Source organism: Phyllobates terribilis, unplaced genomic scaffold (genome assembly GCF_046119375.1).
Source record: "Phyllobates terribilis strain yellow unplaced genomic scaffold, ASM4611937v1 Scaffold_11__3_contigs__length_659146591, whole genome shotgun sequence".
In the NCBI taxonomy this organism is placed as follows: domain Eukaryota; kingdom Metazoa; phylum Chordata; class Amphibia; order Anura; family Dendrobatidae; genus Phyllobates; species Phyllobates terribilis.
The window spans coordinates 220,602,935-220,629,946 of NW_027362771.1; the positions used below are offsets into that span (position 1 = coordinate 220,602,935).

General features: G+C 40.5%; 1 protein-coding gene across 2 annotated transcripts in view; it reads right to left on the reverse strand.

Moving 5' to 3' along the window:
• Positions 1–27,012, reverse strand: part of CPED1 (cadherin like and PC-esterase domain containing 1) — a 581,247-nt gene that overhangs the window by 342,918 nt on the left and 211,317 nt on the right. For both annotated transcript variants that reach the window (XM_073652067.1, XM_073652068.1), the window contains exons 7-8: positions 16,782–16,924; positions 13,339–13,411 (exon numbers count right to left, since the gene is read on the reverse strand). In XM_073652067.1, coding sequence (XP_073508168.1) covers positions 13,339–13,411; positions 16,782–16,924 — 216 coding nt within the window. The remainder of the gene's footprint in view (positions 1–13,338; positions 13,412–16,781; positions 16,925–27,012) is intronic.

The window sequence follows — 27,012 nt, forward strand, 5'->3', positions numbered from 1 at the left end:
GGCAGCCCGTTCCTGCCTGCTGTACCTGGCTGGACACAAAAATATGGCGAAGGCCACGTCAAATTTTTGGTGAAAAATTCAATACATTTTTTTAAAAAAAAACACATTTAGGGACTGCATCTTTATTAATCCCTCCACGTGAGGGGTTAATAAAGATGCAGTCCCTAAATTATTATTTTTTATTATTATTTTTTAATTAATTTTTCCCAAAAATTTTGACGTGGGCTTCGCCATATTTTTGTATGCCACCCAGGTACAGCATTCAGGAACGGGCTGCCCCCAACCACCAGATGCCTATTTGTACCTGGCCGGACACAACAATATAGGGAAGCCCTATTTTTTAAATTATTTCATGAATTTCATGAAATAATTTTAAAAAAAAATACATGGGGCTTTGCCATATTTTTGTGTCCAGCCAGGTACAACTAGGCAGCTGGGGGCTGGAAGCCGCAGCGCAGGGAAGCCCAAGCTTTCTGGGCCCCCCCCCCCCCCGCTGAAAATTGCAGTCCGCAGCCACCCCAGAAAATGGCGCGTTCATAGAAGCTCCATCTTCTGGCGCTGTACCCAACTCATCCAGGACCCTGGTGCAGTGGCTCACCGGGTAATAAAGGGGTTAGGGCCAGCTTGGCATTATCAGCTGGCCCTAAGCCCGAAATTCATGGGGTCACGCCAATATTAGACATGAACGCCATGAATTTCTAGTAAAGCATTTAAAAAAACACAACACCGAGAATAAAGTCCTTTAATTGAAATAAACACACAATTTTTTAATGTTCTAAATTAGACCATACTTACCATCACGCCCATTCCAGCTGAAGCCAATGTCTTCTGCAATAAAATTAAAATAATAAAGCCGAAAGCTGTCATCCAGCTTGCCATGCTGCAGACACTGAGAAGCGCAGGCATGCTTGCGCTCCTCAGTGTCTGGCTGTGACGGCATCCAGATGAGCCGAGTTCATGTCCAATGAACTCAGCTCACCTCATGCATGTCACTGACAGCGTGGGAAAATTCTCCTGCGCTCATCGCTTGAGCAGGAGAATTCTCCCACGCTGGGATGGCAATGAGATGACAGGCTGGATCGCAGCTGAGCTCTGCCATCCAGCTTGCCATGCCGCAGACACTGAGAAGCGCAGGCATGCTTGCGCTCTGCAGTGTCTCTGAAGGATGACAAGCTGGATGGCAGCGTTCAGCTGCGATCCAGCCTGTCATCTCAATGCCATCCCAGTGTGGGAGAATTCTCCTGCTCAAGCGCTGAGCGCAGGAGAATTCTCCCACGCTGTCAGTGACGTGCATGAGGTGAGCTGAGTTCATTGGACATGAGTTCACCTCATGCACGTCACTCTCAGCATGGGAAAATTCTCCTGCGGTCAGCGCTTCAGCAGGAGAATTCTTTCACTCTCACCGCATGCGCAGGAGAATTTTCCCACGCTGTCAGTGACGTGCATGAGGTGAGCTGAGTTCATTGGACATGACCTCGGCTCATCTTTATGCCGTCACAGCCAGACACTGAGGAACGCAATCATGCCTGCGCTTTTCAGTGTCTGTGGCATGGCAAGCTGGATGGCAGCTTTTGGCTGCGATCCAGCCTGTCATGTGAATGTAGCAGAGCTGGAGCCGTCCTGGGAACCATGGAAAGGTAAGGATGAGGTTGCTTTATTATTTTACTTTTATTGCAGAAGACATTGGCTTCAGCTGGAATGGGCGTGATGGTAAGTATGGTTTAATTTAGAATAATAAAGAATTGTGTGTTTATTTCAATTAAAGGACTTTATTCTGGGAGTTTGTGTTTTTTTTTTAACTTTGACTATGAGGTTAGTAATGGGGGTGTCTTATAGACGCCTCTCCATTATTAACCTAGGCTTGATGTCAGCTGGCATTATAAGCTGACATCAACCCCAGCCCTATTACCCCACTACCACCGCTACAGGGCAGTGGGAAGAGCGAGGCTAAGTGCCATTTCTGGGGCGGCTGACGGCTGGTGTTTCTAGCCTGGGAGGGGGCCAATATTCATGGCACCCTTCCTGGGCTATTAATATCAGCCCCCTGCTGTCTGCCTAGCCTTTGCTAGCTATTAAAATAAGGGGGACCCCATGTCATTTTTTGGGGGGGTCCCCCTTTTTAATAGCTAGTAAAGGCTAGGTATTCAGCTGGGGGCTGATATTAGTAGCCTGGGAAGCTCCGTGGGTATTACCCCCATCCCAGGCTTCAAACATCTGCCCCAGCCGTCTGCTTAACCTCCGCTAGAGACTAAAATTACGGGGAACCCCATGCCAATTCTTTTTTTTAATAAATCCTTTATTTTAACACTATATGACAAGTACAGTAATCAACACTATCACTGTACTTCTTATATATTTGACTGACATGTTTCTATCTAGCTAATCTATGTGTGATGCTCTATTCTTTCTGTTATAAATTGTCGGGTACCGTTGCTGAATTGCAGGCCGGCTTTTTTAAAGAGACGGTGCACGAAAACACTATTATTTTTTTTAATAAGTCCTTTAACACTAAATGACAAGTACAGTAAGCAACACTGTCACTGTACTTCTTATATATGTGACTGACATGTTTTTATCTATCTAATCTATGTGTGATGCTATATTCTTTCTATTCTAAATTGTCGCTCAATTGCTGGCCGACTTTTTTAAAGAGACGGTGCATGAAAACACTATTAATTTTTTAAATAAATCCTTTAGCACTAAATGACAAGTACAGTAACCAACACTGTCACTGTATTCCTTATATATGTGACTGACATGTTTCTATCTATCTAATCTATGTGTGATGCTCTATTCTTTCTGTTCTAAATTGTCGGGTACTGGTGTATGCCGCTGCTGAATTTCTGGCTTTTCATGTAATACATTCTACATTATTCTTAGTTGTTTTCCTTCATGTAGAATTAACCTACAAGGAAAGAAAGGGTTTATTTTCATTCCGATATTTGTGTCCCATTGACTTGCATTGGTTTCCGGTATCGGAATCGGCGATATCCGATATTTTTTGGGTATCGGTCCGATCCAATCCGATCCGATATTTCCCGATATCGGAAGGTATCGCTCAACACTAGTCATAATGTGTTTGTAGATACAAAACATGTATAGGTTATTTTTTTTTTAAGTGGTGTAAAAAAATATATAAATTTTGTAAAAAAAAAAAAATGGCGCCATTTTCCAAGAGCTGTAGCATCTCCTTTTTTTGGGAGGCTGAGCGATGGCTTATTTTTTGTGCGCCAAGCTAATGTTTTTATTGACACCATTTTGAGATAGATAAAATGTTTTGATCACCCGTTATTGCATTCAATGTTGCGATGACAAAAAAACGTAATTGTGGTATTTTGATTTTTTTCTTGTTACGCCGTTTATCGATTGGATTAATTATTTTTATATATTGATAGATCGGGCAATTCAGAATGCGGCAATATCAAATATGTGTATTTTTAATTTTTATATATATATATATATATATATATATACCATATTTTTGGACTATAAGACACACTTTTTTCCTCCAAAATTTTGGAGGATAGTGGGGGGTGCGTCTTATAGTCCGATAGATATATATATATATATATATATATATGTATATACACTATGGTTGTGTGTGGTGGGGTGTGTGGTGGGAGCTGCAGTGGTGGAGGAGCGGGGCACAGGAGGCAGTAGCCAGCTGCTGCATCCTACACTGTGCCCCCTGCAAAGAAAATTAGTATTCACTGCTCCCCACGCCCAGGGGAGCGTGGGGAGCGCCCAACCTAGGGGCGTCTTATGGTCCAGTGCGTCTTATAGTCCGAAAAATACAGTAGTTTTATTTTGAATGGGGCGAAAAGGGGGTGATTTGAACTTTTATATTTTTTTACTTTTTTAATATTTTTAAAAACTTTTTTTTTACTTTTTACATGCTCCAATAGTCTCCATGGGAGACTAGAAGCTGCGATCATCTGATCGCCTGTGTTACATATAGCAGGCTTTAGCCCTGCTATGTTTAACAAAAATCCTCATCTGCTATGAACGACGACCGCTGGGCAGCACTCATAGCAAATCGGCTATGACAACCACATGGGTCTCCTGCAGACCCCGGGTTGTCATGCCTGTGATCATGTGACAGGCGCGCCAATGGGTGGGTCTTATGAAGAGCTTCCAGCGCGGCCACTTTAAATGCCGCTGTCGGAGTTTGACAGTTGCGTTTAATATGTCAACAGCTGCGAGCGGATCGCCGGGAAAGATGTGGGCTCAGCGCCAGAGCCCGCATCGAAAGGGGGGAGATGACCTTGGAAGTACCTATACGTCCAAGGTTGTAAAAGGGTTAATAAATATTGAACATATTTTGACAATTGTTCTGGTTTAAATGGTTTGTGAAATCCATTTCACAATGGAAAATAGCAGCGCCCATTGTGGTCTCTGTCTTTTCCCACACCATCATCCTGGAAACTATTCAGGACCCAAACTATTTTTTATTAGATAAATCTGATTCTATTTCATAGACTATAACTAAGCAATTCTGCAGCTGTGAGAATAATAAAGAAATCCCATCGGGGCTCATTTCTGATGATTTATATATAACTGAATCTGAGATCATTTAGTATGATGGATTTATCTCCCCTGTTTTATTAGAATTGTGTTCTCAGCCAAAATACATTTGGAGACATCAACAGCACTGCCCATGGCTACTTCAACCTGTGTCAGAGTGCTGGGAGGTGAAGGGTGGCACTGATGTAATGTAATGCGGACTCCTAATGTTGCACGTGACTACAAATAATGACTTCTAAGGCCAAGTTCACATGTTCAGTATTTGGTCAGTATTTTGAATCAGTATTTCTAAGCTAAAACCAGGAGTGGGTGATAAATACAGAAGTGGTGACGTGTTTCTATTATACTTTTTCTCTGATTGTTCCACTCCTGGTTTTATGTTACAAATACTGGTGTAAAATACTGACCAAATACTGAACGTGTGAACGTTAGGTCAGAAAATGCAAACACATGCAAAACAGGAATGGTGAAGTGAAAATAAGCAAGTGTAGCATCCCTTTAACAAAACTTTATTTTTTTACCTATATTTTCATGTATAGCAATTGTTAATTTATCTCTTGGATTTGGCTACAAGTAGATATTATGTAGTGTTGCAGGTTTAAAGCAAGTGCGCCATAACTTCCTACAAATAGTAGATACTTGTATGAAACGCTCGTTAAAACTGCATGGACATGCTCTACAATGGGTTTGTATGAAGCCCCAACCTTAAAGAGTAACCATTGTTTTAATTTAGTTATTTATTTTACTTACTTATATAGCACCATTAATTCCACAGCGCTTTACAGACATTATTGGCACTGTCCCCATTGGGGCTCACAAGCTAATTTCCCTATCAGCATGTCTTTGGAGTGTGGGAGAAAACTGGAGAGCCTGGAGGAAACCCAGGCAAACATGGGGAGAACATACAAACTCCTTGCAGATGTTTGTCCTTGGTTGGATTTGAACCCAGGACTCCAGCTCTGCAAGGCTGCAGTGCTAACCACTGAGCCACTGTGCTACCCACCATGTTTTCATTTTTATTTCACAAATCAGTAGTACACATGAAAATAAGAAAATTTATAATCTAACTTATAAGAGAAATTTGCTTATTTCTCCACCAGGACTGATCATTCATTTCCAAAATACTCAATTCACAGAAAAAATCTGTATTCAGTGAAGACAGATTTTAACATTACTGAGATAGGAGATGGCAGTTACTACTGATAAGATTTCTATGTAGACGGGAGGATTGAGGAGGGGGAGAGGCTCTGCTTCTAGCTCTTCTCTCCTCCTACTCCCTCCCTTCTCCATAAAATCTTATCTGTACTAAGTATCATCTCGTATCTCAGTAATGTAAAAATCTGTCTTCACTGAATACAGATTTTACCCAAGCATTAAGAATTTTGAGAATGATCGATTCAGTCATGCTGCAGAAAAAAGCAGATTTCTCTGATAAAATATATCACAAAAGTTCTTATTTTGATGTGCACTATTGATTTATGAAAAGGACAGTTACTCTTTAAGCTTGGATTGTTTAGAAGTGGATACTTGATATCCTAAGGAGATATACTTTTTTCTCTAGTTTATTTGTGGAATTACTTAGTAATGGTACTTATAAGTGTCCATTATTCTAGTAAGAAATGTGTATATGTGTATTCTCCAAGAACTTGAGGAGAGTGTAAAGAGCAAAAACCCCTTCTCCGACAGAATGAAGATCATTTTTCAATTCTCTATTGCTACACTAAAATAAATTTCACCTTCCCTTGGCACATCATACATTCTTGCTAAATATATTCTATATTTATCTAACTTCACTGTTATGTGCGATATTATTTCCAGTAATCATAAGGGTATGTGCACATGTTAAATATTTGCTGCAGACATTTCTGCATCAAAAATACGTTTCCTGGTAGGAAAAGCATGGCATAAAAATCCTGCGTTTTTGTATGCATTTTTATGCCATGTTATGCTTTTTTCTCTATTCATTAGAATGGGTGAGAATTGCTGCCTAAACATTGAAAGAATTGACATGATGCATATTTGAAACTGCTTCAAATCTGCAAGGAAAAAAATGAGCAACATTTGTGTGAGATTTCATAAATCAATAAATAAGTATAGAAAATAGTGGCGCTACTGGGTTACCCTAATTGTTCCTGCTGCTGGTACAGACAACTACCGCTGGTTGTCAGAGGAATAAAATTAATAAATAAGTAAAAAGAGTACCATGCGCTGGAACTGTAGGGGTATGGTAGTACTAAAATTGCAGTAAAGGGTAATGGCGATAATGTGAATAATAGATAGGCCAAGGAGTTAGAAAAAAACATGCACAATTTATTGGTTCATTTTATAAAAAATATAAGTGGGAAATAAAATCAGAGTAAAATCAAAGGATTTGTTGCAGAGGAAACCCTTTGGAGATATGGGAATAGAGGGTGGGGTTCCTTCGTAGTTTCATGGCGGGAGATGTCCTTAGTTATCTGGTGGTTTTGGCAGAGCCTGGGGTACGGTCATCCCCTAGAGGAGAAAGAAATGCAAGAGTCCTAAGTATACAGAGTGATGGTCCGGATACCTGAAGATGGAAACAATAGTTACCTCACTGTCGCCAGTGGAGATGATAGATGGAGTAGCTTGGTTAGAGAGACCTTTTCCCGGAGAACTAAAGAGGGAAGAGGGTAGAAGAATAAGAGTAAAGAGACACAATAGGTGAAGTGTATGACACAGCCCTTAAAGATTGGTATGTACCTGTTAGTGGCTGCTGGTAAAGTATGGGGGTGTCCTTTTGCTGGTGAATGAATGAACTTCAGATGCTGAAAAATTGGAGAACACAGTGGTTGTGGGGAATCAGGATAAGTAAGTTAAGGAGGGTAAGATAAGTTGCAATTTGAGGGAGTAAGGTATTTACCTATGTCTAAACTGTGAGTCTGTTAGACTGTGGTTCTTGTGTCTCTCAGTTGGTCAGGCTGAGCTGTATGAGAAAAAGCTTTAGCAGTGACGGTTTATGAGAGCAAAAAGCCTACCCATTTTTGAAACAGCGGTTTCCTCAGAACCCTGAGGAAGAAAACCGCTGTTTCCGAAACGCGTAGGTTTTTTGGTCCTTACAGGCTTCCATACTGGTATGTACCCCGTGAGCTACCACGTGACCTAGCATCACATAGGTCCTGCAAACGTGCACCATCGTACTGACGCCGGAAGAAAGCGGGAAGCATTGAGCCACTGGCCGGGACTCTGCTCCTCCCCTCTCCCCACCACCACCTCCATCCACTCTCTGGAACCTTTAGAAGCATGCCCGCCACATGGCGCTACCACGCCGGTTCCAGCGCACCTCCTACCACCTGAACACAGGATCCCGAAGGACCTGGACGACAGTATGATAAGTGAACCAGTGAAGACTGCCTCCTGCCATCTCATCCCCATCCTCTTCTCAGCGCTTCATGAGCCGCCGCTCACCACAACAGCAACACTCCTACTCCAGGAATCATGAGTTAATCCACAGAGCCTCTGCATTGTGGTGCATTCAAACAGGCACAACTCATACCCTCTACGCTCCAGGGGGTGCTCGTCTAAACCATAAGACTTCTGTATCTTATTATCCCCCACTAACGCTACCAGGGGATATTGGACTGTTCTCTCCTGAGCCTTAATGTGCTCAACTCCTACAGCTACCCCAAACCTGGGTCTGGGCACACTTCTAGCACTCCAGCAGGTCGTGTTTATGCTCTCATAAACCGTCACTGCTAAAGCTTTTTGTCATGCAGCCCAACCTGACCAACTGAGAGACACAAGAACCACAGTCTAACAGACTCACAGTTTAGACATAAGTAAATACCTTATTCCCTCTAATTGCAACTTATCTCATACTCCTTATCCCCACAACCTCTGTCTTCCAATTTTTCAGCATCTGAAGTTCATCCATCCCCCAGCAAAAGGACACCCCCATACTTTACCAGCAGCCACTAACAGGTACATACCAATCTTTAAGGGCTGTGTCATACACTTCACCTATTGTGTCTCTTTACTCTTATTCTTCTACCCTCTTCCCTCCTTAGTTCTCCGGAAAAGGTCTCTCTAACCAAGCTACTCCATCTATCATCTCCACTGGCGACAGTGAGGTAACTATTATTTCCATCTTCAGGTATCCGGACCATCACTCTATATACTTAGAACTCTTGCATTTCTTTCTCCTCTAGGGGATAACCGTACCCCAGGCTCTGCCAAAACCACCAGATAACTAAGGACATCTCCCGCCATGAAACTACGAATGAACCCCACCCTCTATTCCCATATCTCCAAAGGGTTTCCTCTGCAGCAAATCCTTTGATTTTACTCTGATTTTATTTCCCATTTAAAAATTTTAAAAAAATCAATCAATAAATTGTGCATATTTTTATCTAACTCCTTGAGCTATTATTCATATTATCGCCATTACCCTTTACTGTAATTTTAGTACTACCATACCCCTACGGTTTCAGCGCATGGTATTCTTTTTACATATTTATAGATTTCAGAAATCTCTTTCACTTTCCTGGGACAGTAACATGCTATATTTTTCAAGACAAAAACTAACAGAAAATAGAAGGTAAAAACTGTGCAAAAATGTGATGAGTGAAAATACCTTAACACATTTGAAAAAATGCCATTAATAATAACTTTATGCTATTTTATTGTATCCACAAATAATTACACATTATACAATAAAAATATCATACAATGACCTGGCCATTTGCCATAAACGCTATGGCTGATTGTGTTAGAGGAGATGGAGCAACGACAGGTCTCATCTCTCTTATCTATACAAATTTCTGCTAAATGCATGTTTAAATAAGTTCCCTCTTAGTATTAAATCTCAATGGGAACCTAATGTAGGTGCAATCATGGAGGGTCAATTGAATTATATACTAAGCTTAAAGGGGTTGTCCACTACTAGGACAACCCATTCTTGAACTAAATGTTCGTCCTCGATAAAATAAAAAAACCTATACTCACCTCCAGTGCTGGCTCTGTTCCAGTAGTGTCGGCACTCGCGGTCCCGGGTCTGTGATGCGGTGGAATGACACGTGGTGCCTGGCGCCCAATCAGTGCTGGCGTCCCTGTCCCCACCTTTGTATGCTTTGAACATGAAGAGGAAGTCCGGGCTGCAGCTGATCTCTGATTTCCTTTTCAGTTACAATTTCGTATGAAGGCAGAGACAGTGACGTGAGTGCTGATTGGGCACCCGGAATCACGTGTCATTCCACCATATCACAGGGACCTCGAGTGCTGACACTGCTGGAAAAGCGCCAGCATGGGAGGTGATTATAGGTTTTTTTATTTTACTGGGGCAAAACATTTAGTTCAAGATGGGGTTGTCCTAGTAGTGGACAACCCTTTTAACGCTTCTTCTCTCCCTTTCTGAAGCACAAAGGTTATCGCAAATATAATTGCTCCGTGGGAAATATTAAACTCCAAAATTTCTTCACAGTATTGATGTAATTTGTAAGGCAAAATTCTAACAGTCCGAGATGTGATTTACCTAATGTCCATCTCATGCACATTATGTGGAAATGCAGCAATATTGGCTTGTTCTTGAATGATATTCTAGATATAATTAATAGAATTTATGACATAGCAATGAACCCAGAGCTTAAACTCTGCATATTGGGTATTTTATCAGATCTTCCTGAGGAGGACCCGGCAACAATTGGTATATCCAAAATATTGGACACCGCTAGAAAAACTGTTGCTTCCCATTGGATACAATCTATTCCTCCATCTACTGGTGAATTTCTTAATGGAATGGGCTTTAGAAAAGACTGTGTATAAAAAAAGAAATGTGATGAAAAAGTTTGAAAACATTTGGGGTCCATGGATTAATACCCCTGGTCTACCATCTAGCATCCTACTGTTGGAAAAACTATTTGTACATGCCCACTAAGCTAACTTTCCCTTCCTAGGCTCAATATAAATAGTATAAATGGACATTGGCTGGATGATAACCTCCGTTGGTACATTGTACCATATGGATTTATTCTTGGACATATAGTAATGTCATTATATACCACAGAAGATACTCTTCAGTTTCTCCCTATAAAAGTAGTTACAGGACTTGTGGTCCGGTGGGGAAATCACTTTCTTTCTGTTTTTGTGATTTATGCAGGACCGCCGTATAATTTGTTGTTGATATTATTATTTAAATGATGTTTAATTAAAGAATCTGATTTTAAAAAATGTTATACAATGTTCTCATATGTTTCCTATAACAATTCCTCGCAATGTTAGATCTCTTCTTGTGTTTACCTACATGTAAGTGATTATCCTGATTCTTGTCTGAAGAGACAATTAGTAAAACAAAGGAAAAAATATGACAAAAAAAAAGTAAAAAAATAAGACACTCGTAATGTACATAAGAAGATGAAATTAAATTGAGACTAATAATATACAATTGATTTTTACAAAAAAATATTACATTTGTATACATCAAGTGATTAGATACAGTTTCCTATGACTTTTAGACTTAGATAACATGTTTGAGGAATATTCCAATAAGCCACTTTTATACTGCAGTATTTGGGTCTGTGTTTTGTACCAGTATTTTTAAACCAGGGCCAGAGTAGGTCCAATAAATGAAAGAGATGAAAATATTTCCATCGTGTTTTTTGGTTCCACTTCTAGTCTTGGCTTTCATTTACTGATGCAAAATTCTGGCCTATATATCCCTATGTGAAAGGTGATTTATAGATGTAGTAGAGCAGAGTTAGTCACTTAGTCTGATGGACGACCATATCAAAGCGTGAAATGTGATTACAAATGACTGTGGATAGTCGGGTGCATTAAGAATGAGTTCCCAATGAATTAAGACAATTTTTACCTCTATGCATTTTTTTTGTCAAAACCATTGGACTGGATTACTTAGGCAAGTGTACCATTAATGGAACATCAGACCAGCATAAGTTTAAAAGACAGTCATTTTCATTAGAGATGGTTAAGTCCCTACCATAAACAACAATGATTAATGCGTTTTCATTCATGCAGTAATGAAAGTGACATGAATCTGTTTAGGATTGAAATTGAATGTTACCTTTCTGAACATGTGAATATTCCTCTTTAACCCTCAGGCAATGATGAGGGTCCATCAAGCCACTATGTCCTAGCCATCATAGGACAATAGGAATGTAAACATATTGAATGGCCGTTCCATTCTCACAATAAGGAGAAGACGTGGTTGGGTACATTTGCTAATGACGCATTTAATAACAGTTTTGTTTGCAGTTCAGGAATGATCACAATAAGTGAAAAGGCCAGTAAATCCTAACCTGGGGTGTCCATGAACATTAACACTTTATCAAATTCTAAAGCTAGAAATCAAGACGACCAGAAATTAGAATATTCAAAGGAAAGTGTAAATAATGCAGTGCAATTCTAGCAACTTATAATGAATAAAGGTATACTGGCACATGCAGCGGATTAAATAAAACTAGAAACACTAAACTTGCTGGTACAAATGAGATGCTCGTTCAGCCAATGGCTAAATCTCCCAGTTCCCCTCATACACAATCTTTGTGGGCCCCATTCATAAAGCTTTTACACCAGAGTTCACACCAGAACTCTTAGTTGCGTCTAAATTTTGTGACTTTTGGCGACTTCATGACAGCAGTTTTCTCCCAGCTCCACCAAAATCGGTGGAGCAGGGGCAGGACCGGGGCCTGACTGGAATGAGATTTCTTGTGTGGCGCAAAGAGGCGCACACCACTCGTCAGACGCTCCAGATTCATGAAAAGGCGTGCACCTCTTCATGAATCAGGAGCATCTGACTCCAACACACCCCCTCATCAAGACCAGCATGAACAACACCGATCAAAATGAATTGGGCCCTATAGGTTTTTAAAGAGGATCGGGGAAAACTCATCTCCAAGATTAATTCTTTCAATTCAAAGCACCACTCCTGATTTATTTTATTTCACCGTTGGAGTGGTGTTACTAATCTAAGTTCCTTGAGCCTAGTATTACTGTTACCAGCCGCCAGTTTCAGCTGTTCCTGGCACCGCTCCAGTACCGCACCGCCATCTAGCGACTGCTACTTCTGAATGACCGAAAGCTAGATGTAATGGTCACAATGTAAGTCTATGACACCCTTGTTCTGACTCTCATAGACTTACAATGAGTTGTGACTTCCGGATTGCTCCAGAAAACACTCTGGCAGGTCACAAACTGCTGGAGACTAACAGGAGCAGCGCCGGGAAGAGCTGATAATGGCGGCTGGAAAGTATGAGACTACGGTCAGGGAACTTAAATTAGTAGCACCACTCCAGCGCTGCAATAAAAAAAAACGCTTTAAATTGGCTGATCCTTCTCTCTTCTACATCATCTCTCACGGGAAGTCAGTGCCCATACACATTAGATGGTCAGCTGGCTCACTTGCACTACCTAGACAGGGAGACGAGGGATATTTATTATTTTATTATATGTCAAGAAGTTTCAGTAGGATTATTTCTTTTTTATCTTTACCCGTTTTGTCAGAATATATACAGAATCCCTAGCTGGGCTTTAATTGTTTGTTGTTTCCTTTATAATGCCATATTTAACTGAATATTTTCATCATTCATCCAAACCATTACACTTTTCACAAACCTAGAAGCATGACTCAACTTATTTTTATGAAATCAGTCTTCCAGATTAAGAATAAGCCCTGTGAAAGCCATGTTACGGTATAGATACAACAACATAGAAGTGACTTATACAGAGTATGTGATTAGCTTGTGTAAATCCTGCATAACACTGGAGTGATTTACGTGTTAACAGAGCTCACAGGAAATTAGACTCACTTTAACTTCAACATACAGATGGAAGTCTAGCACTGACCTCAAGCACGGAAGGACGAGAAGCACTGCTGTATCCAATGTCAAGAGTTAAGAGCTGAAAGCATTCACTGCACCTGAAATCATTCAGATTAGCAGTTATATAATGCGAGACATATACAGTACATATATACATAGTTACCAGCATTTATAGTTTCTTCTAAGATTATAAATATTCTGCAATTTCAGCATAGTAAGGAGTCTGCTAAAAATTATTCCAAAAAGCACAAGAAGTAAAGGTCTAAAAAAAAGCCGGAGTGAAAATTGCAAGATGAATATTTATTATTTTAATAAAGATCGCAATATTAAAAAAAATATTCCCAAAAATGTTTTAAAAAAATACATACAACACAAAAATCTGATCTAAACAATAGGTCATTTTCTGATGACAGCTTTCATGGAGAATAATTGTAAAGGTGATAACAGAGTAATAATAACTGTGATCTAAGTAAACAGATATACAGCATGACCAGTTTTTGGGCCAATTATTTAAAATTAGGGATCATTGAATTCTGTGAATACTGAGGAATAAAGATATAGAGTGAGATCTTTTTCGTTATGGATAAAGAATCCCAGATATTTGGACACAAATAAAGAATTGATCATAAATTGTATGGTTAATGCTAGGGCTGAACAGCTAGAGATGAGAACTCTGTACCACCGGCCTATCCTCGGGTCTTGCCAATAGTGAATGTTTTATAAATTTCGTCATTAGACCACAAGCGCATCTATCATATTGGTAAACCAGAGATGAATCCACATATGTTACTAGTAGGGAATCCAAAATATGTATTACTGAATACCCTAGGACATGTTTGAATATCTGAACCCCAAGCCACAAATGTGTTCCATATCATTCATCCTTTGGTGAAGAAAGCACTAATGGAACTTAAAAAGGAATGAATAATACAAAATTAATTGCAAGACTGAGCATGAATGTAGTGTGTACTTTCATTGCTCCCTGGTGTCAAAACACATTTGAAATTTTTTTTAATAAGTTATCAATCATCCATCAATTTATTTGCCATTCAATCATATTTATACTGGAATGTTCTGAGAAGAGCAGCAAATGGGCTGTAATATATACATATAGAAAGCAGTAAATTAATATATGTATTTATTTCTGCTGCTTTTTGTAGCGCCTGTATATATTTTTCAGTACTTTACAAGTAAATGCATGCAAACCTCATATGGCAAAATCATATTTTTTCCACTAGTTCATTAAAGAGTTACTGGCTTACTGCATGTCACGTTTGATGATAAATCTTGTGAAAATGAAGGTTACAATATATTGTATGGCTTACGAATGACCAGGATCAATTACATTTGTGTATTATGTAATTTCAGGCAACAAGAGTACAAGAGTATAGGATTATAGTAATGAGCTGTTTTTTATGGAGATTGGATGAAGACCATCATTAGTGTCTTCAGTACCTAAAGTAAAAAAAAATCAGTAGTTCAGTAAACTCTTTAAACCCATTCACGACATTAGATGTATCTATATGTCATGGAGGGGAAGGGGTTCCAGACCAATGCAGTATATATACGTCATGTTATTCATGCAACCACCATGACTAAGCGCATGGTGATCGCATGAAGATACCTGCTGTTTCTGACAGCAGGGCACCAAGACTCGTCACCACAGGGGGTGGTGCTGCCCCCCTCGCAACTATGATCGCTGTGATCTGATATTCAATTCTGAACAGCCATCACAGCAATTTCAGTGCTTCAGGCAATGAAACTGCCTGAAACACTGAGGTCCAGCTATGATCGGTGCTGTAACAGCACCGATCATAGGCTAGTGCTAGGAGACCCCAGCGTCAGCAGCCCCAGCACTGATTGGTGTGATTAGACGATGACGTCGATCGCACCAATCAGTGAGCAGACATGCGGTGTGACCTCCCGTTGACCGCCCTGCACTTCCTCATTCCAGCTTTGAAACGTTGCAGGACGGTCACTGTGCTGTAAATTAGCGTCAGATAGTTGCGGGCGCTCAGTAATTTGTTTTTACTGATGTCCGTCTAGTAATTGTAGTTTCAGAATTCTAGTGGAAAATTATTAACTCTTTTGTGTTACATAATTCTCTGATTTAAGGACATAAAAATGAAAAATGTTTGAAAATTGCGAAATTTTCTAAATTTTCGCCAAATTTCCAATATTTTCACAAATAAACGCAAGTGATATCAAACAAATGTTACCACTATCATGAAGTACAATATGTCACAAAAAAACAATCTCAGATTCAGTGGGATTCGATGAAGCGTTCCCGAGCTATTGCCTCATAAAGTGACAGTGGTCAGAATTGTAAAATTTAGCCTGGTCATGAAGGTGAAAACAGACTCAGGAGTGAAGGAGTCAATCAAAATATGGACAGACAGAAGAAGGCCAAATAGAGGCTTGAGCTCTGATATGATTTTTACTTGTGGCGGTGAAGGTAGAAGGTAGCAAATTTGAAAATAACTTTATTCTTAATAAATCATAGAGCAAAATATAGATAGATACAGGTGCGCCACCACTGCTAAAAATCTGGAATTTCCCCCCAGACTTGTGGCCTGGTCGTCCATTTCTCTGGCAAGGGCCACTTTAAACTATATCAGTGTCAACATATTTGATCCTGTGGTAAAGCAGGGAGCCACAGGCTCTCTGTCCCCCCATCCTCAGACTTGTAGACCCCAGTAAGCATCCGGGCTCAGGCTGACACCAATGCACTGCCCTTTCTTACATGCAAAGACAGAAGAAGACTCAGAAGAAGACTCTGTGGCTATGGACTTTGGGGGATCAAATTAGGTAACTATAAGTTTTATTTTTGGGGGTTTCCGCACACAAGAGCATTTTGGGTGGCGGTTATTAGTGGAGGGGTTGAGTAAGCACTTAGAGGGGCATTATAAATATATGTGTTTTGATTAATGGGGCATATAAGGGAATAACATTAATTTTACTTATACTACAGATTCATTAACCTGTTTACCATAGCCTACCATTGCCTTCTCATGGTGGTATTTCACCACTATAACTGCATTAAGCTGAATATGACTTTTACACAAATAGTGGGAAAAAAAAACAATGATCACAGCTATGTCATTGCCTTAAGTCCTGTGTACACACTGTACTTCAGCAGTGCGTTTGAATAATTTTGTCTGAATCCCCCTACAAAATGGATTCAGACAGACCACTGATGGGGCCAAAGACTGCAATGGCACAAGCTCAAATGATCTCAGTTTGTGTTTTTTTCTAAACGTAGTTATTTCTGTGCCCACCTGAACAGACGGACACGTTCATGCCATTGCAGACTATGGCCCTGTCGGGGGACAGAGTGACCTGTACACTCTGCCGAAAACACAGTGTGAACAGGGCCTTATACTTACACTTTGTAGATAAACATAACATTACACTATGTTACAGAACTGTGTTTCTTGGGGAGAACAAACATCCCCGTGTTTCATTTACCTGCTCCATGAATTGTGTCCTGTAGCAGCTGCTTCACTTATCACCTCCAAGGTAAGTAACAATTTGCTTATCGTCTCCTTTAAGGCGTTAAATGCTTGTAATGGAGAATCTGACTTGAAGAAATGTCGATAAAACGTGTGAAGCTGTGATGGGAGTAACATAATTACCAAACATTTTTTTACTAGAAAATTGAGAAGATTTCAAATCAAGATATTTACCCTGATTAATTGATGCCGTTTTCTGCCATTTATCACCTCACAAAGTGTCAATCACATGCACCTCTACTTAGAAGACGACTCTCCTGCAACACGATCACTTTCCACATTCACACCCTGCAAACCTCCCGTCATCAACCGTCTCCAGATTCCAAGACAATTCCCGTAAGACGATACTTACAAAACAACTTGCCACTTAAGTGCTCCGCCAGGAAGATACAATACAATTACCACCACACTTTCAGTGTTATTTGCTTGAAATTCTATACTGTGGTCTGAACTACATCACCACATAGCAATCCCTTGGCATTTTTACACTAGTAGAGTCCAGTGAAATGACAACACTGAAGGAGTTGATACGGCTTAAGACAGATCGATCACGCCAGATACTGCATGGCTGAGAAACATGATAAGGAGGAAAGAAGAAAGGAAGTCATACATTAAAGCAGGTAGCCCGACGTCTGACGGACTTCCTTGGAGTTCGTGCTCTTTTTACCCTGCTGTGGTTATTTATGATCTAAGACTATAAACATTCTTAACATTTGTTTTGGATCAGTGATAATTGTTTTGCTTCTGGGCAAATAACTGAATGTTTAATTAATTGGTCAGGCACTTGAAATTGTTAAGATATTCATTTTTACATTCTTCTGGCATCCGATGAAAGGAAATACTCTAAAATACTTCCTCAGTTAGGAAAGGGAACAAAAGCACAAACTACGTGTTCATTAAACTGTATATCAATATAGAGAAATGTGCGTGGCTGCAGAGATTAGCTGTAAGGAGGTCGATTAGCAAAAATGGTACGGGCCCAGGTCAGAGTATAGGGCTGCAGTCATATAAACTAGTCCTAGTTGTGCACTATGGGATTTGTGGAACTGGGGATCACATGAAGCGGGGAAGAGAGGGCTATGACTACAAAGTGAGACCACAAGGTACTATGTTTGATAGATATGGCCCACTTAGACCATTTTTATCTGTACAGTTACATTTTAAGGTTTGTATTAAAGGGAATCTATCAGTAGGATCAACCCTCCTAAGCAATCTATATGGGAATGTAGGTCACAGGAAGTTAAATAAAATGATACCTTGATATCTGCGATCTGATGTCTTACTCCAGAGATATCCATGTTTTTCTTATATGTAAATGAGCTGTTTTGGACTATGGGCCGGACACTGATCTGCATGGGAATCTGCCTCCAGAGCTTATTTTATATAAAAAGGTGAGTTACCAGTGAAACATGTAATGGCCACTCTCTGCTCTCCTGATCTCACTGCAGAGCTTCAGCTTCTATCTCATAGGCAGACAGGGTTGTAATATTGTTGCAATACAGCACAGCTGTGAGAGCTGCAAAAATGTGCTTGCAAGAAGACAAAGTTCAGTTCTACTGTTCTGTGTTAATTACATGTCTCACACTGGTAACTCCCCCTTTTATTTAAAATAAGCTCAGGAGGCAGATTCTCATGCAGATCAGTGTCATGCCCATAGTTCTTATCTAATTAGTTCTCCCTTAAAGAGACTCTGATTAACTCCATATAAAGTTTAGCTGTTCTAGTAGGCTTTTCCTGACATTTTCTTAGTTGCATTTTACAGTGAAAGCCATGGTCTGTAAACAGCGGGATCTCATTGCTGAAAGTTATCAATCACGATAAGGGTAGATAAAAAATTCCAAGGCAGTAGATAGATATTCCATGTAACACTGCAATAAACAAGTGGTTTAAAATTTGTCACAACTGTAACATTACCTAGAACTGGACATCCCTCAAAAATTGATTAAAAAAAACAAGAAATAAACTGGTCCAAAAGGCCTACAGAAACATTAAAGGAGTTGCAGGACTTTCTAGCACATATTGGCTATGTAATGCATGTGACAACAATCTTCGTATTCTTCATACTTCATAGGTCTGGAGTAGGGTCGGGTGGCAAAATAGAAGCCTATTTTTACAAAGAAAAACATCCAAGAATGACTATGTTTTGCCAAAATATACATCAAGTGGGAAAATAGGTTATGGCCTGATGAGATTAAAGTTGAACTTTTTGGCCATAATTCCAAAAGGTATGTTTTTTGCAAAGCCAACACTGAGAATCACCAAAAGAACACCACACCCCAAGTGAAGCATGGTGGAGGCAGCATTATGCTTTGTGTGCGGCAGCTGGAATGTGAGTTTTAGTTAAGGTGGAGGAAATTATGAACAGTTACAAATGTCTGTTGATTTTGCATGAAAACCTTCAGGCCTCTGCTAAAAAGTTGAAGATAAAGATGAATTTCACCTTTCAGCATGACAATGATCCTAAACATACCTCCAAATCTACAAAAGAATGTTTTCACCAGAAGAAGATCAAAGTTTTGGAATGGCCCAGCCAGAGCCCAGGCCTGAATCCAGTTGAAAATCTATTGGTTGACCTAAATAGGTCTGTACACAGGAGATGCACTTGCAATCTGAAAGATTTGGAGCATTATTGCAAAGAAAAGTGAGCAAAGATTGCCAATTCTAGATGTGCCATAATAATAGACTCCTACCCATAAAGACAGATTGCTATCATAAATTGAAAGGATACTATAATTAAGTATTAGTTTAAGAATGTGCTTACTTATGCAGCCACATTATTTTAGTTTTTTACTTTTATTTTTCCACCAGAAAAGATTTTAGCTTATTTTTCAACTGAATTATACAGATTCTGAGTGACATTAGATGTGAAAATAGTTTTGAAAGGATTCTTCTTGATATGATTTCTTTACAAGACATAAACCTGGCATTTTAACAGTGGTGTGTAGATTTTTTAGGAGTCTACTTATTGGCCTTAAGTTCAGAGATGCTCAGCCTTACTATATGGGTGCACCATTAAAGAGATAACATCGTTTTAACTTTTTTTTCCATAAATATTGAAAATAAGAAACTTTATAATATATCTTATCAGAGAAATCTGCTTCTTACTCCCATTGAACTGATCGATCATTCATTTAAAAATTCTCAATTCACAGGTAAAATCTGTCTTCAGTGAGTACAGACTTTTCCATAAAGTACTATGGAGAACTGTAACTGCCGTTTCATGAGAACTTGAAGCAGAATGTCTGTGTTTGCCTCTAGCTCCTGCCTCTTCCTCTCTCTCTTCTTCATAGAATTTTACAAGCACCAACTGCCATCTCAAATCTCAGTAATGTGGAAATCTGTTTTCACTGGTTTCACTGAATACAGATTTTACCCATGAATTGTGAGTTAAAGAATCAGATTTCTCAAGCATATATTACAATGTTTTTTATGCTTATGTGTACTATTGACTAATGAAAGAAAAATTAAAATGAAAGTTACTCTTTCAAATTAAGCCTGGACATTAGAAATTTCAAAGGTAAAATCCAAAGGGCTAAAGAGCTTGCTGACTTCAAGTCTAGATATAAAATACATGGGGTGGAGAGAAAAGAGAGAGGACCCCGCTTACCATAAGAGTTTACACACTACAGGAAAGATAGAGAAAGAGAGAGGACCCCGCTTACCATAAGAGCTTACAGACTACAGGAAAGATAGAGACAGAGAGAGGACCCCGCTTACCATAAGAGCTTACAGACTACAGGAAAGATAGAGACAGAGAGAGGACCCCGCTTACCATAAGAGCTTACACACTACAGGAAAGATCGAGAAAGAGAGAGCGAACCCTGCTGACTATAATAGCTTACACTCTATAGGAGTGAGAAACTTGCCCTAGGCCTCTGGAGATGGAAAATGACTCTGCCGTACAAACTGTGCTACACTGGGAACCGCTGATTTCTGATGGCCCAGATACAGACCACCACTGTACAAGGTATGAGAATCCGCTAGATGTCATAGCTGTAGGGCATTATAGGGAGGTCTGCGTGGCCATGCAAAATGACATTAGCCTGCTCTTTGATGCTTCCACAGTTTGGGAAATGGTGTTTGACAAGTTTTTTTTTTTCGCAAACTTCAAATCAAATCTGAAAATATTCAAATTGGTTTGAAACCGCAAATTTCAGGAAATTCAACGTGACTTTGATTCTCCACTGTTCAATTCACTCATCTCTAGACAGAATCTTTTATAAAATTCTAGATACTCTGTGCGTTGGGCATTTTGGAATATGTTGTTTGCTCGTCCGCCAGAAATTATATTCATAAAGATTAAATGAAGATGTATGAACCCCAAATGGTACCTATAGAAGGTACAATCCGAAATGCCAAGATGAAAAAAGAAAAAGGTATTCACTACTGAAGAACAAATTGGTTTTGTCCTAAAGGGATTAAAGAGTTATAATTATACTTGAATAAGGAATGATTGATGATGGTTTTTCATGATAATTACATTTTTTTTAAATTTAATACTCAAGAAGTTTACTTTAAAAAATGTTCAGACCACTCTTTTTCAACCAAAGTACAATGGTGTATGCAATATCTACTCTGACAGAGACACCTGGTGGCTGTAAAGTAGACAAGTGTATTCAAGGTGTTCAATAAACATTTTCAGGGTTCCGCTAAACTAAAACATTTCTAGATTCACCCAGATCTAATTCAAGATCTGAACAGCCATCTGTGATGATTGATACCATCCTCTTACAGGTTAGAGGAGCGCCATGCGGTGGCCATTTTCAGCATGTACAGAAAACAGAACAGGGCTTAGTACAATAAATAATTCTGTCAGTGAGTCACAGAAACAAACTATAGTCCCTCGCTGGCAGCTGTATTGCACAATTGTAACCTTCTACTCTACTCAGCGCCCTATGAAGAATATATACAGTGGGGGAAATAAGTATTTGATCCCTTGCTGTTTTTGTAAGTTTGCCCACTGACAAAGACATGAACAGTCTATAATTTTGAGGGTAGGTTAATTTTAACATTGAGAGATAGAATATCCCCAAAAAATCAAGAAAATCACATTGTATAAATTAGATACATTTATTTGCATTTTGCAATGAGAAATAAGTATACAACCTGCAGCTGCCAGTTAGGCTGGGTGGATGGCTGGGTAAAGGCTGAATCCACTAAGACTCATGACTAGTGTTGAGCGATACCTTCCGATATCAGGAAATATCGGATCGGATTGGATCGCGCCGATACTCAAAAAGTATCGGATATCGCCGATTCCGATACCGGAAACCAATGCAAGTCAATGGGACACAAATATCGGAATGAAAATAAACCCTTTCTTTCCTAGTAGGTTAATTCTACATGAAGGAAAACTAACAATAATGTACAATGTATTGGGGGAGGTGGTTGCCCAAATCGATGGGAACAGTGCTCACAGTGAAACATGAAAAGCCGGCAATTCAGCAGCGGCATACACCGGTACCCGACAATTTAGAACAGAAAGAATAGAGCTTCACACATAGATTAGATAGATATAAACATGTCAGCCACATATATAATAAGTACAGTGACAGTGTGGGTTACTGTACTTGTCATTTAGTGTTAAAATAAAGGATTTATTAAAAAAAATAATAGTGTTTTCATGCACCGTCTCTTTAAAAAAGCCGTCCGGCAATTCAGCAGCGGTACCCGACAATTTAGAACAGAAAGATAGAGCATCACACATAGATTAGATAGATAGAAACATGTCAGTCACATATATAAGAAGTACAGTGACAGTGTGGGTTACTGTACTTGTCATTTAGTGTTAAAGGATTTATTAAAAAAAATAATAGTGTTTTCATGCACCGTCTCTTTAAAAAAGCCGGCCGGCAATTCAGCAGCGGTACCCGACAATTTAGAACAGAAAGATAGAGCATCACACATAGATTAGATAGATAGAAACATGTCAGTCACATATATAAGAAGTACAGTGACAGTGTGGGTTACTGTACTTGTCATTTAGTGTTAAAGGATTTATTTAAAAAAATAATAGTGTTTTCATGCACCGTCTCTTTAAAAAAGCCGGCCGGCAATTCAGCAGCGGTACCCGACAATTTAGAACAGAAAGATAGAGCATCACACATAGATTAAATAGATAGAAACATGTCAGTCACATATATAAGTACAGTGACAGTGTTGGTTACTGTACTTGTCATTTAGTGTTAAAATAAAGGATTTATTAAAAAAAAAATTAGCGTGGGGTTCCCCGTAATTTTAGTCTCTTGCGGAGGTTAAGCAGACGGCTGGGGCAGATGTTTGAAGCCTGGGAAGGGAGTAATACCCACAGAGCTTCCCAGGCTACTAATATCAGCCCCCAGCTGAATACCTAGCCTTTACTAGCTATTAAAATGGGGGACCCCCCAAAAAATGACATGGGGTCCCCCCTATTTTAATAGCTAGCAAAGGCTAGGCCGATAGCTGGGGGCTGATATTAATAGCCCAGGAAGGGTGCCATGAATATTGGCCCCCTCCCAGGCTAGAAACACCAGCCGTCAGCCGTCCCAGAAATGGCGCATCCATAGGATGCGTCAATTCTGGCACTTAGCCTTGCTCTTCCCACTGCCCTGTAGCGGTGGCAGTGGGGTAATAGGGTTGGGGTTGATGTCAGCTTATAATGCCAGCTGACATCAAGCCCAGGTTAGTAATGGAGAGGCGTCTATAAGACACCCCCATTACTAACCCCATAGTGAAAGTTAAAAAAAACACAAACACCCAGAATAAAGTCCCTTAATTGAAATAAACACACAATTCTTTATTGTTCTAAATTAAACCATACTTACCGTCACGCCCATTCCAGCTGAAGCCAATGTCTTCTGCAATAAAAGTAAAATAATAAACCAACATCATCCTTACCTTTCGATGAGCCGACAATGAACTCAGCTCACCTCATGCACGTTACTGACAGCGTGGGAGAATTCTCCTGCGCATGCGGTGAGCGTGAGAGACTCGGCTCATCTGGATGCCGTCACAGCCTGACACTGAGGAGCGCAAGCATGCCTGCGCTTCTCAGTGTCTGCCTGCGGCATGGCAAGCTGGATGGCAGCTTTCTGCTGCGATCCAGCCTGTCATCTCGATGTAGCAGAGCTGGAGCTGTCGTGGGAACCATCGAAAGGTAAGGATGATGTTGGTTTATTATTTTTCTTTTATTGCAGGAGATCGTTGGCTTCAGCTGGAATGTGCGTGACGGTAGGTATGGTTTAATTTAGAACAATAAAGAATTGTGTGTTTATTTCAATTAAAGGACTTTATTCTGGGTGTTTTTTTTAAATACTTTACTAGAAATTCATGGCGGTCATGTCTAATATTGGCGTGACCCCATGAATTTCAGGCTTAGGGCCTGCTGACAATACCAAGCTGGCCATAACCCCTTTATTACCCAGTGAGCCACCGCACCAGAGCCCTGGATGAGTTGGATACAGTGCCAGAAGATGGTGCTTCTATGAATGCGCCATTTTCCGGGGTGGCTGCGGACTGCAATTTGCAGCGGGGGGGGGGGGGGGGCAGAAAGCTTGAATCTCCCTGCGCTGCAGAGTCCAGCCCCCAGCTGCCTAGTTGTACCTGGCTGGACACAAAAATAGGGCGAAGCCCCACGTATTTTTTTTTTTTAATTATTTCATGAAATTCATGAAATAATTAAGAAAAAAAGGGCTTCCCTATATTGTTGTGTCCAACCAGGTACAAATAGGCAGCTGGTGGTTGGGGGCAGCCCGTTCCTGCCTGCTGTACCTGGCTGGACACAAATATAGTGCGAAGCCCCACGTCAATTTTTTTTTACTTATTTCATGAAATAATTTTAAAAAAAAGGGCTTCCCTATATTGTTGTGTCCGGCCAGGTACAAATAGGCAGCTGGTGGTTGGGGGCAGCCCGTTCCTGCCTGCTGTACCTGACTGGACACAAATATAGTGCGAAGCCCCATGTCAATTTTTTTAAAATTATTTCATGAAATTCATGAAATAATTAAAAAAAAAAAGGTCTGCCCTATATTGTTGTGTCCGGCCAGGTACAAATAGGCAGCTGGTGGTTGGGGGCACCCCGTTCCTGCCTGCTGTACCTGGCTGGACACAAATATAGGGCGAAGCCCCACATCATTTTTTTTTTAATTATTTCATGAATTTCCTGAAATAATTAAAAAAAATTGACGTGGGGCTTCGCACTATATTTGTGTCCAGCCAGGTACAGCAGGCAGGAACGGGCTGCCCCCCAACCACCAGCTGCCTATTTGTACCTGGTTGGACACAACAATATAGGGAAGCCCTTTTTTTCTTAATTATTTCATGAATTTCATGAAATAATTAGAAAACAAAAATAAGTGGGGCTTCGCCCTATTTTTGTGTCCAGCCAGGTACAACTAGGCAGCTGGGGGCTGGAATCTGCAGCGCAGGGAGGCCCAAGCTTTCTGGGCCCCCCCGGCTGCAAATTGCAGTCCGCAGCCACCCCGGAAAATGGCACGTTCATAGAAGCGCCATCTTCTGGCGCTGTACCCAACTCATCCAGGGCCCTGGTGCGGTGGCTCACTGGGTAATAAAGGGGTTAGGGCCAGCTTGGTATTGTCAGCAGGCCCTAAGCCTGAAATTCATGGGGTCACGCCAATATTAGACATGACCGCCATGAATTTCTAGTAAAGTATTTAAAAAAAACACAACACCCAGAATAAAGTCCTTTAATTGAAATAAACACACAATTCTTTATTGTTCTAAATTAAACCATACCTACCATCACGCCCATTCCAGCTGAAGCCAATGATCTCCTGCAATAAAAGAAAAATAATAAACCAACATCATCCTTACCTTTCGATGGTTCCCAGGACAGCTCCAGCTCTGCTACATCGAGATAACAGGCTGGATCGCAGCAGAAAGCTGCCATCCAGCCTGTCATGCCGCAGGCAGACACTGAGAAGCGCAGGCATGCTTGCGCTCCTAAGTGTCAGGCTGTGACGGCATCCAGATGAGCCGAGTCTCTCACGCTCACCGCATGCGCAGGAGAATTCCCCCACGCTGTCAGTGACGTGCATGAGGTGAGCTGAGTTCATTGTCGGCTCATCTGGATGCCGTCACAGCCTGACACTTAGGAGCGCAAGCATGCCTGCGCTTCTCAGTGTCTGCCTGCGGCATGACAGGCTGGATGGCAGCTTTCTGCTGCGATCCAGCCTGTCATGTGAATGTAGCAGAGCTGAAGCCGTCCTGGGAACCATGGAAAGGTAAGGATGATGTTGCTTTATTATTTTACTTTTATTGCAGGAGATCGTTGGCTTCAGCTGGAATGAGCGTGACGGTAGGTATGGTTTAATTTAGAACAATAAAGAATTGTGTGTTTATTTCAATTAAAGGACTTTATTCTGGGTGTTTGTGTTTTTTTTAAACTTTGACTATGAGGTTAGTAATGGGGGTGTCTTATAGACGCCTCTCCATTACTAACATGGGCTTGATGTCAGCTGGCATTATAAGCTGACATCAACCCCAGCCCTATTATCCCACTGCCACCGCTACAGGGCAGTGGAAAGAGCGAGGCTAAGTGCCAGAATTGGCGCATCCTATGGATGCGCCATTTCTGGGGCGGCTGACGGCTGGTGTTTCTAGCCTGGGAGGGGGCCAATATTCATGGCACCCTTCCTGGGCTATTAATATCAGCCCCCAGCTGTCTGCCTAGCCATTGCTAGCTATTAAAATAGGGGGGACCCCACGTCATTTTTTTGGGGGTCCCCCATTTTAATAGATAGTAAAGGCTAGGTATTCAGCTGGGGGTTGATATTAGTAGCCTGGGAAGCTCCGTGGGTATTACCCCCTTCCCAGGCTTCAAACATCTGCCCCAGCCGTCTGCTTAACCTCCGCTAGAGACTAAAATTAGGGGAACCCCACGCCAATTTTTTTTTTAATAAATACTTTATTTTAACACTAAATGACAAGTACAGTAACCAACACTGTCACTGTACTTCTTATATATGTGACTGACATGTTTCTATCTATCTAATCTATGTGTGAAGCTCTATTCTTTCTGTTCTAAATTGTCAGGTACCGATGCTGAATTGCCGGACGGCTTTTTTAAAGAGACAGTGCATGAAAACACTATTATTTTTTTTAATAAATCCTTTATTTTAACACTAAATGACAAGTACAGTAACCAACACTGTCACTGTACTTTTTATATATGTGACTGACATGTTTGT